At 39.0% G+C, this 13735-nt stretch overlaps 1 protein-coding gene across 2 annotated transcripts in view; it reads right to left on the bottom strand.

Annotated features, from left to right (window-relative positions):
- LOC133804817 (BEACH domain-containing protein B) overlaps positions 1-5781 on the bottom strand; it is a 93502-nt gene extending 87721 nt beyond the window's left edge. For both annotated transcript variants that reach the window (XM_062242938.1, XM_062242939.1), the window contains exons 1-4: positions 5647-5781; positions 4884-5117; positions 4158-4221; positions 3769-4003 (exon numbers count right to left, since the gene is read on the bottom strand). In XM_062242938.1, coding sequence (XP_062098922.1) covers positions 3769-4003; positions 4158-4221; positions 4884-5005 — 421 coding nt within the window. In that variant the 5' untranslated portion in view covers positions 5006-5117; positions 5647-5781. The remainder of the gene's footprint in view (positions 1-3768; positions 4004-4157; positions 4222-4883; positions 5118-5646) is intronic.
- Between the last annotated feature and the right edge of the window lie 7954 nt (positions 5782-13735).

Here is a 13735-nt window from a genome sequence, read left to right as displayed (position 1 = left end):
GCCTTTCTAGAGCCTGCTTTTCCCACTTCCTAGTACCATAGATCCTTCTACTCCACAACTGAACCCTCCGTTGCACTTCTCTCAATTTTAACATAAAATTTTTCCCAGACCCACTTCTCATTGACGAACCATGCCACCATTTAAAGAAATTTGAGCCAAACTCCTTATGCTCCAGCCAAATATTATCGAATCTGAAAGGTCCGGGACCCCAAAGAGGGGGGTTAGTATCCAATATCACCGGGCAATGATCCGAAACCACCCGCACACACACCTCATGTCTGAAGAAAGGAAAAAGCATGGACCAATTACTGCCCAAGAGAAATCTGTCCAGCCAACAACAAATAGGACGATTCCTGAAATCCGACCACGTAAATTTCCCATTGTTGAGCCTAGGATCCACCAACTTGAGCTCTGTAATTAACTCATTGAAAATTTTCAAGCACCTCGTATTAGAAGTGCTGTTAGCCTTTTCTTCCACCCGACGAACTACATTAAAATCACCTCCCAAACACCATGAATCCCCACAAATAACACTTAAGCCTGCGATCTCATCCCTATTACCATAGCGGACCTGAGAACCACCAAGGAGGATTACCTTCTGCTTGAACCAGAATGGAAACGGAGAAATTACCCACTAAAGAATCCAAAACCTTGACACATCTAGTGTCCCACACTACCAGAACCCCACCTGATCTCCCAACAGACGGTAGAAGTACCTAAGCTCTGAATCTAGAATGCCAGATACTACCAGCAAAGCGCCTATCCACTTTGACTTCTTTTCACCTCCTGAAGGACAAGAATATCTGGATTAATTTTACACACCGTCTCTTTTATAGCCCTCTTCTTTTCGAAAGCACCACTACCTCGAACATTCCAAGAAAGAATCCTCATTTAGACATACCACAACCCCGCTTTTTTTAACTCCCTCCTCCATAATTTATATGAAAGGCCAATTTCTTCAATTCTCTTCTTTTCCTGACATCAGTCGAGTCCTGCTTCGGCTTATCAACATCTTCCAAACTTTTTGACACCAACTCCACTCCCATCGCTTTAAGAGTGCCCTCAAAAGAATCACTAAGAACCTCTTGCGAACCTCCCTTTTTCTCACACTGAATGTCTTCCTCAGACAGATTAGAAGGACCATCCATTTTCTCTCGGCTTAACTTTCTTTCCTTCACACTCTTAGAATCCATATTTTCAAAGCTGGAAAAAATTTCCAATCCTTCCTAATCTTCCCACAAACTACGTATATGTTCAATAGTGTCCACAGAAAATTGATCTCCCTCCTCAATCAAATCTTCCTCATCCACATCTGAATTTCCACCATCCAGGCTTGCATCGTCGAGGAAAGATCCCCCAAACTCCTGGCCCTTATCAATGGCTGCTTCTTGAGAACTCTCTGTATCAAGCCATCCAATCTCTGCCTCTTTTTCCTCCTCACATCCCTTAAAGTGCTTTAACATCCCTGAAGTTTTTTTCCTACGTTCATACACCAAAAAATTACGTGCCTGTGTAGATGCGGACGGATCTTCCTCTAAGTCCTTAATAAGAACAGAATTAGAATATTTCTTCTCTGGAAGAGAGAAATCGGTCCAGAAATATACTGTAACTTTAGAAAATTCTTTTGGGCCTTTAGGATGAATTTTTGACAGCTTAGGAGACAAAAAATACTTCAGATTTCCTACTAGGTCCACTTCCGAAAATTCTTTTGGGCCTTTAGAAATTTTTTTTGACAACTTCAAAACCATACCCTCACCTGACCTCTCGGCCCATACAATTCCTTTCCTCACAACCATTTGTTCCTTGAAAAGACTCAACCTCTCGGCCCAGAATACTAAGCCCAAACGCAGCTGCTTAGCCCAACTTCCCCCACTTTTAAAGACTGACAAATTACCACACGTGTCACTTAAAAGTTTCCCCCCTCCATGCAAACCAAGCGTTCTTATCACCTTATTATTTTTCACAGCCAAATCTTTTTTAATTCTGTTATAAATTCTTGACACCTCAATTGAATTTAATACTTCCCTATTTGAAAAAAACTTTCTCTTAACTACTGCACCGTTACTTCCAGCAATCAAGGGACGAACGCCTGATTCCTGAATATCAGGGGAAAAATCGGTTACGTCTTGAATGCATGTTGTCTCTTCCAGGTGACCCATCCCTGACGCCGCCGAGTTGCCGATCACCACTGGACACGTCAGCCCCGCCTCCTGAGCGAAGCACTCTTTTTCTGAACCGGGAAAACCTTTTTTAATTTCCTCAAGCTGTTCTCCTCTATCCTCAACCCCCTTTCTTACCCACAAACTTTGACCACCATCTTTGGGAAGAAAAGGCTGGCCACCCAATTTAAACAACTTTAAAACTATGAAACTTCCTTCGTACTGTAGTGTGATAGAACCTGGAATGAATCCCTTGGAATCTCCAACCAATCTCAACCGAGCACAAGAAATATCCCTCATCTCTAACGTGCCTTTGTCCACCACCATTAATCCACCACAAAGATCCCCAATGACCTTGAACACATGAATGTTCCAAATATTCAGTGGGATGCCTTCGATCCCAATCCAGTTTTGGAAACAACTAACTTTCCTATTTGCCATCTGATTATTCCAATTCCAAGGTTGTATAAAAATCTGCTTATCTCTTGCAATAGTAATCTCCCTTCTACTTATTAGTTCCTGTTGTAATTCTTCATGAGGGCACCAAATAATCATTCTATCATCAGACACGAAAGTTGAATCCACCTTGAATCCTAAAACTTTCTGTATTCCTTCTAAAATCATCTTCCATTGATGCTGGCTTTTGCTACGGATCACTAACACAACATGACCCTTTTTACCCAAAAAATTTGTACTGTCACGGCTCCTAAACTTATCATCAACCTCCTTCTCTTCCTTCCCTACTACCACGGAAGCCCACGACTTTTTAGAAAGACTGACTTTTTGATTCTTCTCCATCTGAGTAAATCCTGCATGTCTCCCAATCGACCCTTGAAGGCAATTTTTCAGTTCCATCCAGCTTGATTCCCAACCTTCATCCGGAATAATGACACATCTGACAGCACTATGAATGAAGGAAGAAACTTTGAGAAAAACTCCTCTGATGTTTCTGAAACATTCCATTGTCACCCTCTGATTGTTGTTCCTAAAAGAGCTTTTGAAACCTTTCCTATTGACATCCTTTAAGGACAACAAACGCCTTATCTCTTCAACTAGCCACCTTGCGCCCTCTAAAGACAGCCTGATCTCGAATCCAGACAACCTTGTTCTTTCACATAATCGAACTGCCCATCCATCATTGGTCAAAGTGACCATGAATACCTTATGCTCTGTTTTGAAACTCCAATAACAATTAAGGTTGTTACTAGGATTAACAAGAACGGAATCATTTTTACGTCCAATTCCAGTGGGGAAATGGATATTTTGCTTCACATAACCAGTGGGGTTATGTGAAAAAATCGTATTTTCCCTCATGCTCTCCCTAGTAAGCAGCACTGTATTGGTTTTACGGTTGACAGTAATGTATTATTATATGATAAGAATAACATTACAACCAAAGGAGTTTGTGATGAAACCAAACAACAGCAATCAAACCAGAATTTAGTAGCAAAACATTTTATATGCAGCAAATAGTCCACAAGATATTTGATAAAACACTAATACATTTTTCCTTTTGGATAAGAAACAAGAATTCTACTGATGTTATCAATAGATAGGTACAACTTTTAGAGACAGGATAAGAGAACCACTAACACAAAATTAAACTTACAGTCAGTGACCAGAGCAGTTATTTGTTTAAGCTCCTCAGACAATGTCAAAATAATTTCAGCTGGATGTCCAGCAAAACAGCCAATAACTACATCATCAGAATGTGATGAATGCTCTGCAAGTGGGAGAGAAGTTAAAGCAGCATCTGACAATTGCCCAAAATTCTCCGGTTCCCATTTCTTGTATACAACAAGAAATTGCTTCAGAAAAACAAGAAACGCCCTCCGTTTATCGACCTAAACATCAATTTAGTAAATAAATCAAAGCAGACAAAGCCAATATTTTAAATACCATTCAATTCCCCAAATTCTCTGGTTCCTTATAAGAGCACATCCACACACACAAAAAGCAATTTAAATGCCAGAATAATTGAAGAGTTCAGAAAAATACCTTGTCAGCAGCCTTCTCGAATCTCTCCCAAAGTGCTTTCAGAACTGCCTCGTCTCCAATTTCACTAAAAAAAATGCCAAAATACTTGAGAAGTTATCAAAGGGAACATGGTTTCCATTGTGGAAAAAGTGATAGCTCTGGGACATGAAAACATGGTGTACAGAAACGCCTTACTCAGAAGCCATTAAAACCATTATAAGTTTTACTCGTAGAACCCTAATTCAAATCTTCAGACATATTTTCCAGCACAAAAAATATTAGAAAACATGGTTGATTGAAGAATTTTTCACTGTACTTGACAGTGGGTAGTTATCCTTAGGTATGTATGAATTTCCATCCGCAAGGAAGTTCATAGAATAACATATTCAAGGAGTTAAGCTTAATTTTAGGTAAGTGCCATGGAATTCCCACGCATATAAGGAAGACTACAATTTTTCATTCTTGGCAATCAAACAGACCTAACAGTAGAACTTAAATCAAGCTCAACCCAAAGTCACTCAATTATTTCCAAGTTAATAAGCATATTAGTCAATTGTCTTCCCAGTACAAATGAATGTCATCTTTTAATCTATATAAATTTGTCCATTAACTTAAATCCTTCACCTAAGTCTACTCCATAAACTGTTTATACTGACCACATACAAAATAACTGAGGAATAACAAGTAAAAAAAAGTTTCGAGCAGCAGATGAAGAGCTAGTCAAGGTCATAGTAAAGTATAATTTACCTAAAGCGAATCCTTGGACCAGGGGGGCAGAAACTCTCAGCTTGTGACCCCGAAGCAGACTCTTCATTTTGGCCACTGGAAGTCCTTCGAATAAGGTCAGCAACACCCTTGACAATATTCATACTTCTCCGGTGCAAAGATTATATAATATCAGAACTTCATGGTCAGATGAGTAACGTGAAATTTCCCATTCTTTCCTATCATATTTACCAACCTCTTCTTGATATACACACCCTTATTTAAAAAAAAAAAAAAAAAAAAAAAAGTTAAACTTAGAACCACCATCTCAATTAACTCTTATGAATAAATAACAATTAGTCACCATTATTGTTTAATACAAATTTTTTATTCAACAAAGCCAAAGTCGGTACAGCTACTCATTGCACATAAAAAATAAATGAAAAATACAATCAACTTGTTAATACAACCAATTTTCCTAAAACCCCTGTTTCTCTTTTATCCATTTATAAAAAAAATTACAAAAATAAACAAACAAAAACTGACATTCTTCACCCTAAGAACTTAACTATAAACTGATTAATCTGCTAATAGATTGAACAAAAAATCAAACACAAATATATTCCGAAAAGGAAAACATTTCCAGAAACATAAGCGGAAAATTGAATACTACAACAGCACATGAACATGTGTGTATGCATGTTTAATACGCCATAATTGGCATTTCAGTTGAATGCTTCAAAGAACGTAAATATATAAAGAAAATATATGTATAATTGATTTTGAGGATCGAAGTGGTACTGACCTACTCAGATCGCACAGCTTGAATTTGATGTATATTCTAGGGCTGTTTGTTTCTGAAGATCTGAGTTTTAATTTCTTCTAAGCTTCTTCAATGGCCCAGTGTAGAATCAAATAAAGAGAACGTGAGAGAGATGTGACTTTTAGAGAGAGATTTAGAAATATTATATTTGCAAAGTAACCCCGTAACTTTTTATAATTGGATATTGACTCCTAGTACTCTAGGGTTAATCCATATAGTCGGCTGCTTGTTAACATTTTCACTTATTAAGGAAAAGTTTAGGGTGAAATTTTTTAAAATGTCAATGTAACGTCCTAGATAGTCAAGACCGTTACACTGTGTATTTTAAATAGTGTGAGACTCTCTAAACGAGTCTCTTGGACATAAATGTGTAACTAAACGTGATTAACGGTTTAGGATTAAAAAATTTGGTCAAAAGTAATAACCATTTTATTAAAATGTTTACGTTCATACATGGGATCCCAAAATAACGTTTAAAAGGCTAATTACAATTCAAAAGTTACAACCAGCCGACCTAAGCAACAAAATAGGGTATGACCCTAGTTCCTTTGAGAAACCCCGGCTATGGTGGTCGAGCAGCCGCATATGTACACATCACCACCGAAGCTCTCCAACTCATGGTTGGTCCACCTTCCCTTTCCCCTTACCTACACCACATAGGACCCATGAGCCAACGTTCAGCAGGAAAACTTAACACATACTCATATAGCATATCACAAAATCATAAATAGGCATGTCTAGCAGTAATAATCCTACTCATGTATGCATTCTATTCATATAAGTGACTACAGTGTCATATCGGGGCCTGTTGCCCGAAATATGTGACCATAGAGTCACCCCGGAGCCGCTGTCTTGAATAAATGACTGATAAGTCATACCGGGGCCCATTGCCCTATCCTTTGTATAACCAGCCTTAGAGCTGGCGTAGCGTACATAACATTGTAATTTTCCAACAACCATAGGGTCGGTCAAGCGTATATCATGCTCCTGATTAGGCCTAACCATATCGACCAGTGCTCAGCCCGCTATTACCGCCCTTGACTTATAAGTCAATGCTTTCGACCAGCGTTCAGCGCGCTATTGTCACCCTTGACTTATAAGCCAATGCTTTCGACCAGCGCTCAGCGCGCTATTGTCATCCTTGACTTATAAGTTCAGTCTTTTTAGTCAGATAATGAAACACAAGCATAGATCATTTAGCAATCATCAAGATACAGAGCATTCAAGCATACTTAACCAGGCATTCACAGGCATAATCATAATCATGCTCATTCACAGGGGCCCGAGCCCTAATCATGTCTATATTTAACAACTGGGCCAAGCCCTAATCACGTATATCACGTACTAGGTGCAGTTTTCTTACCTCTAGTCCAAGCACATGCTCATTAACAACGACCCCTGAGCACAATCCCATCCCAAGCCCTAGCGGTAACCTAGTCACAACCATAATAAACAATATCTATTAATATCAAATAAATAAAGACTTCCGGACCGAGTCCTGGTCTCTAGGACCTCAAATTCTACTAAACCGGGTAGTAGAATCCTTCCCTAGCCCTTAGATTTGAGTTCCCGCCACCCAAAACCTACTTTGGCCAATATCCTCAATTTGAGTTGTGGTGCCCCTCACTAAGCGTCGTGGCTCCCCATAAGTCAGAGACCCCAGCCCTCATTTTCACTGGACACGGGCCGCGGCGCAGCCCACCAAGTGTTGCGGAACAAAAGCGGTTCAAGGAACTTCCCTGGCCTCTGAGTTCATGAGGGTCGCGGCGCGACCCTACGAACCCAGTTTTTCAAAAACTTTCTCTAAGCCAATTCCCTCAAAACTCACCCCAATGCAATATCAAACCCACAATTGAGTCCCAAAACATCAACACTACACTCAGAGCAGCACATACACCCAAGAACTTAACCAAAATCCTCTTCACAAGTCAAACTAAATCTTTGAGTTCAAAACCCGAAACACTAAAATAAAACAATACCATAATTTAATTAAACAAGGTTTTAGAGCTTACCTCAACTGTCAATTATGACCTCCTAGTTGCACCTAATTCAGTCCTAGCCTCAAGCCTTCAGTTCAATGCTAATTCCTTAAAAAATTCAATGACTTGAACAAAGCAAGTGGAAGAGGAAGAGGAAACCGAGAGAGAGAAAGAGTTGAGTGTTCAATGTGTTTTCTCGTTACTTCTGAGGTTCTAGTGACTAAATCTATCAAAGGGCATAAAAAGACTATAATGCCCCTAGGTCCAAACTTTCCTCTCAAAGCCCACTAAGGGCAAAGTCGTCTTTTACCACACTTCCCGCTAATCACAATTAACGCCTCATAATTCACGTTACTTCCAATATCCTCAATAATCACCAAATAATTTCTCATTACCCGATAAATCCCAGTAATGTACTAAGTTACCAAAATACCCCTAAGCTCACCCCGAGCTAGGTATTTAACCCCGTTATGACTAAACCACTAACTTGCTCCCTAGGATCGCCTCGTGCCGTATAACCCAAACATATCCACATAATAATGTGGTCTCAATCATAAAACACACACACACATATATATATATATATATCCAAATATGCCTTCTAAGGGTCAAAATTACGAAAATGTCATTTTAATAAGAAACAGGCCCACCTGCATGCTTAATACACCTAAACATGCCAATACAGTCATATTATAATATAACTCACATAATTCATATAATCATGCATATAATCACATAATACATAATTAAATCAATTATTGTCCTCCTGACCCTCTAATTAAGACACTAAGCTTTATTAGGAAAATTATGACGTTACAACCAACATAAGTTATTATCCCAAATATATGACAGTTTCAATTTTTTGGACAAAAATACCCCTGGCATTCAAAACTCCCTCTCTCTCTCTCAGTATGAACTCTCACTCTCGCCTAACATCTCTCATTCTCTCACACTCTCAATCTCTCTCTCGCAGACCCTCACAGACTGATGAGCACTCCGTCATCAGCCACCATCTTCTTTGTCAACATCAACGGTAAGCTACATTTTTGTTTTTGTTTTTTTTTTAAATTTGAATCGTGAAGGAGATTACACCATTTCAAACAATTCTAATTTAGGATTTTAATCTATGATCTTTTTTTTAAATTTGAGTCGCTTGATGAGGTTCCTCTACGATGACGTTTTGAAAATCCTCAAATGTCTCCTCCCATGGTTCTTAAGTGAAATCTTAAAAAGTAGGGCTCCATATGGCTAAAATTGTTTTTCAAAACTTGGTTGGTTATTGGAGAATGCAAACAATACCACTCATCGTATTATGTCATGTCTTCCAATATCCAATAGGCTTCATCAATGGATAATTGGTGGTACCATGTAACGTCCTCCTAATCCAGGACCATTACACTGTGTACTTTAACTAGTGTCAAACTTGCTAATCAAGTCATTTAGTTACAAATGTATAACTAAGGTTAATGTCAAGGGTTAGGGTTAAAAAAATTGGTCAAGGAACGTTGACTTTTCTTTTAAATGTTTAATACATATGTAACGTCCCAAAAATGCTAATAGGGTTTAGTGCCTTGATTAGCGTGCCGGGATGACATAATTGGATATATGTGTGATTAATTGATTAAATGTGTGACTATGTGGCATGCATGATTTTATATGATAATATGATTATAAATGCAAGTTTATAAGTATTAAATATGCATGTGGGCCCGTTCTTGTTTTTAAGGGCATATCTGTAATTTTGGCCTGTTGCGAGCATAAATGTGATTATATGTGTTAAATGGTTGAGACCACATTATTATGTGGATATATTTGCAGTATTCAGCTCGAGGCGAACCAAGTGAGCGGATTAGCAGAATAGTCACAGTGGGGTTTAACACCCGGCTTGAGGTGAGCTAGGAGGTATTTTGGGACGTTTAATGTATATTTGGGATTTATTGAGTAATGGGTAAGTGTTTGGTAGTTAGTTGGGCATAGTGGGATTAATTTGGAATCTGTAGGATGACTCAATGAATTAGCAGGGAATGGGGAAAATGACCATTTTGCCCTTATGGGCCATAAAAGAGGCTGAGTTAATTTGAGGGGTCTTTTGGTCTTTTGGTTAAGGATATACTCAGATGACTTTAGGAAAATAACCAGAACTATCATGAATTTCTCAAACACTCTCTTGCACGTTTTCTCTCTCTCTCTTGCGCGCGTTCTTTCTCTCTCTCTTGTGCTTTGAAGCTAAAGGAATTCTTGAAGGGAAAAGTTTGGTTTTAAGTCGGGAAATCTAAGGATATTAAGCTAGGGTCAGTCAATGAGTTGTTGAGGATTGAGGCTATAAACAGAGGTAAGAATTCTGTCTTGATTCTTCTGGAAATTCAGATTGTTAGGATGAGTTTTGACTGGGTTTTTGAGTGTTGATTGATTGTTGATTTGGGGTGGTAATTGCAGTAGGTTTTTGGGTGATTTTTATGCCTAGGCTGTGTGGTTAAGAGTCCTAGACTTGATTCTGGGTTTGGTTCAAGGTTTCAAGGGGTTTTTTATGAGTTGAATTGAGGGGAAAATGTAGAAAACCCAGGGATTTCTGGGTTCACAGGGGCGCGCCGCGACCCAGTTCATGGGTGTCGTGGCCCGCGTGACCTAAAAGGCCCTGGGGGGATTGCTGACTTGTGGGCGCGCCACGACCCTAAGGGGAAAAGTCGCAGTCCGCCTTCCCTTAGGATAAGAGGTTGGTGCCTCTAACTTGGGGCACACTGCGACCCTTAGGACCAAGTCGCGACCCACCTAGACAGCCATAGCTAAGATTGGTTTTTAGGCTCGGGGACTTAAACCTAAGCGCTCAGGACGAATTCTACTACCTGATTTAGTAGAATTCGAGGTCCTGGAGGCTAGTATTTGATTCTAAAGCATTTAATTGGATTAGATTTTGATAGTTATTCGTTGACGCTTGTGACTAGGGTTATCGTTAAGCCTCCGAATTGAGGATCGTGCTCGGTGTTAGAGAATATATTTTTATGCTCAATGGAAATGTGAAAAAACCAAAATACAACTCTATGCAAAAAATACAATAGACAAGGTAATTGATTAAATAAATATTACAACTCAATTGCTCAAAATACAAGTAAATAGAAAGATGTAGAAGAAGAAGATTACAAACTCAAAACAATAATAATACAAGTAAATAAGATCAACAAGATCAAAAGAATGAAAATAAAACCAATAAAAAGAACAAACTCTTACACAACCAAAGTGTAGAGTAGTAGGGATCACCAAATTGAATAAGGTTCAAAACCTTTGTCCAAAATCTTATTTCCCCCTATTCTCTAAGCACTAAGGGATCTCTCTAGGAAATAGCTCTGTGGAATTATCAAGCCTCTATGGTGCCTCCTATTTATAGAGTTTTGAGACACCCTTTGAATTTAAAATTCAACCAACCTCCATGGCTGTTACCAATGATTAATTGGATGTTTATGGAATTAAAATAGAGATTTGGGAGTTACTTGGCTGTTGGAAACGTTCAAAATTGGATAAAACCGAAGTTTGGAAAATGCTGTTAGCCGCTCAGGCCGCGGCCCACGATGTTTTCTACCTCTTGGGCTGCAGCCTGAAAAACATAGGCAGCGGCCCAAGTCGTTTTTCAGCAACCAATTTTCCAAATTTGCCAAAACGTTCCAAATTCATTCCCACTTGATTTTGTAACTTCCATACACATTATGGGAGTTAAAATCACATCTCTAACAGCCATATCTCTTCTGGCTTTTGAGAAATTCAAATAAAAATGTGTAATATAAAATTTACACATTATTGGGTAATATTTGGGAGTTACAAGTTTGTTTGTTTTTTTTGTAACTCCAAAATATGTCACATTTGCCACACACATGTGTCCAAATTTTGTGACTCTCAATAATATGTTACAAGGTGTGACAAATCATTTTTGTGTGACAAATCACATTATGTCACATTATTTAATCTAACATAATATTATTTAAAATAATATAATACTCGGGACCACTCCACATCCTCCGCTCAGGACTCGAGGTAAGAAAATTGCACCCGAGTTGTGAACGGGACTGAGATCCCCTATAAATGAACATAAGTGTTCTACAACTTGTATAGCTTTTATGTGTGATGTGAAAGTATGGCCTAAGGGAGCCAGGGTTGATGTTGAGCATACATAACGTAGCTCGGCCTAAGCGAGCAAGGATCAGCTAAATAACCAGAGGGCCCGGTCTAAGGGCACCGACACCTAAATATTTGTATTATGATTGAATTATATGTTTGGAAGTATATGTTTACTGATGCCTAATTTATTTCTTGTACTCTGTTGTTGGTTGCACTAGTTGATTTGAAGTTTACTATGCACATGCTATTGTTATCTATGCTTGCTGAATTTGGTTTTCTTGCTGAGCCTTGGCTCACGGGTGCTACATGGTGCAGGTAAAGGCAAAGGAAAGCTGGACCAACCATGAGTTGGAGAACTTTGAGGGGGGGAGGGGGGGTGTACAATGGCAGCTGTTCGACCGCCACGATTGAGGGATTTACAGGGACTAGAGCCAAAATTATATTTTGCCATTTAGGCTGGCTACTTTTGTATTTATTTTGAGGGTTGTAACTGCCACGTAAACATTATTTTTGGGAACCCATGTATCAAACTCTTATTTTAATGAAAGTCAACTATTTTACGATCAAAATCTTTTAACCCTAACTTGTCAGTTGACTTTAGAAACACATTTATGTTTAAACGACTTGATTAGCAAGTCTTGCACTATCTTAAACACACAGTGTAACGGTCCATATTATCTAGGGTGTTACAACTTGGTATCAGAGTCGTCTAGGTTTAAGGGTTCCTGAAGAATGGCTAGGCATGTACACTCGTCGCTAAAGACAAGCTCGACTTAGGATTCGGTAACTATATATGTGATTATATGTTTGAGTGTTTAAATGAAGTATAAATGTTTTATCTGCATGATTATTAGGGAGCATGAGATATACTGTGTAACACCCTGGTTACCCCGGAACAGTTACGGTGAACCGAAAATTTGACTCGCTACACGAGTCCTTTGGTTAAAAACATGCTTCTAAGTGTTATTAACAAGCTAAGGTGGAAAACCAATAAAAAGGAAAGGATATATTTTATTAAGTACATAAAACTGTACATGGGCCCATCAAAAACTTTTACAAGTTATTTACAACTCAAAATGGTCATTACTGTTTCAAATTTACAATCCGCCGACCTAAGCGGCAAAAATAGGGTAAACCCCCTAGTTCCTTTGAGAACTCCTTGGCCGTGGTGGTCAAGCGGCCGCATATGTACACATCACCACCTAAGCTCTCCACTCAAGGCTGGGTGAGTTTTTCTTTCGCTTTACCTGCACCACATAGCACCCATGAGCCAAGGCCCAGCAAGAAAACACAATATAGCATGATATAATATCAACAATGATCATAATAATCATTCAGGACTATCATTCCAAAACAGGTAAGTGACAGTCGCAAAAGTCACTAATGTGGGTACAACTTCCTTTAGTCATGTGACAATAGGGTCACTAGGGCTTAACAGATAAGTGAACCTTTCACTAGCTTAAACAGGATAGGTGCATGATGACTAGTCACCAACATAACCTTCCTCATGACCCTAGAGTCATAACTATGGTACACTGTTCCCTAGCCATGTGACAAGCAGCCACCTAGGCCTTTGGCCCTGGCTCTGAGTAACTAGTCTTAGACTAGCCAAGCACTTATAAGCTTCATCGACCTTAGGGTCGGTCCATTGTTAATGCCTTAGAGTCATTCAACGCTGATATCGATTAGATCTAATCTTCATTCAGCTCTGCGTTCAGGATGCTTATGCTGTTTCTGACTCTTAGGTCAGTGTCCCTGACTAGTCAGTGCCATATACAAGTAAACAATATTCTCTAGCATTTAATATGCAATCAATGTCCACATTTATCAACCAACATGCCTCAACAACAATCATGCATGTCACATACACAGGGTGCAGTTTTCTTACCTCTAATTCGAGCAAGAATAAATAAAAGAACGAACCTTGAGAACGATCTGACTTTTAGTCCTTTAGCGGTCACCTAGTCATAACCAAATATGAGACA

Source organism: Humulus lupulus, chromosome X, assembly GCF_963169125.1.
Source record: "Humulus lupulus chromosome X, drHumLupu1.1, whole genome shotgun sequence".
In the NCBI taxonomy this organism is placed as follows: Eukaryota; Viridiplantae; Streptophyta; class Magnoliopsida; order Rosales; family Cannabaceae; genus Humulus; species Humulus lupulus.
This window is presented reverse-complemented; position numbering and strand designations above follow the sequence as displayed.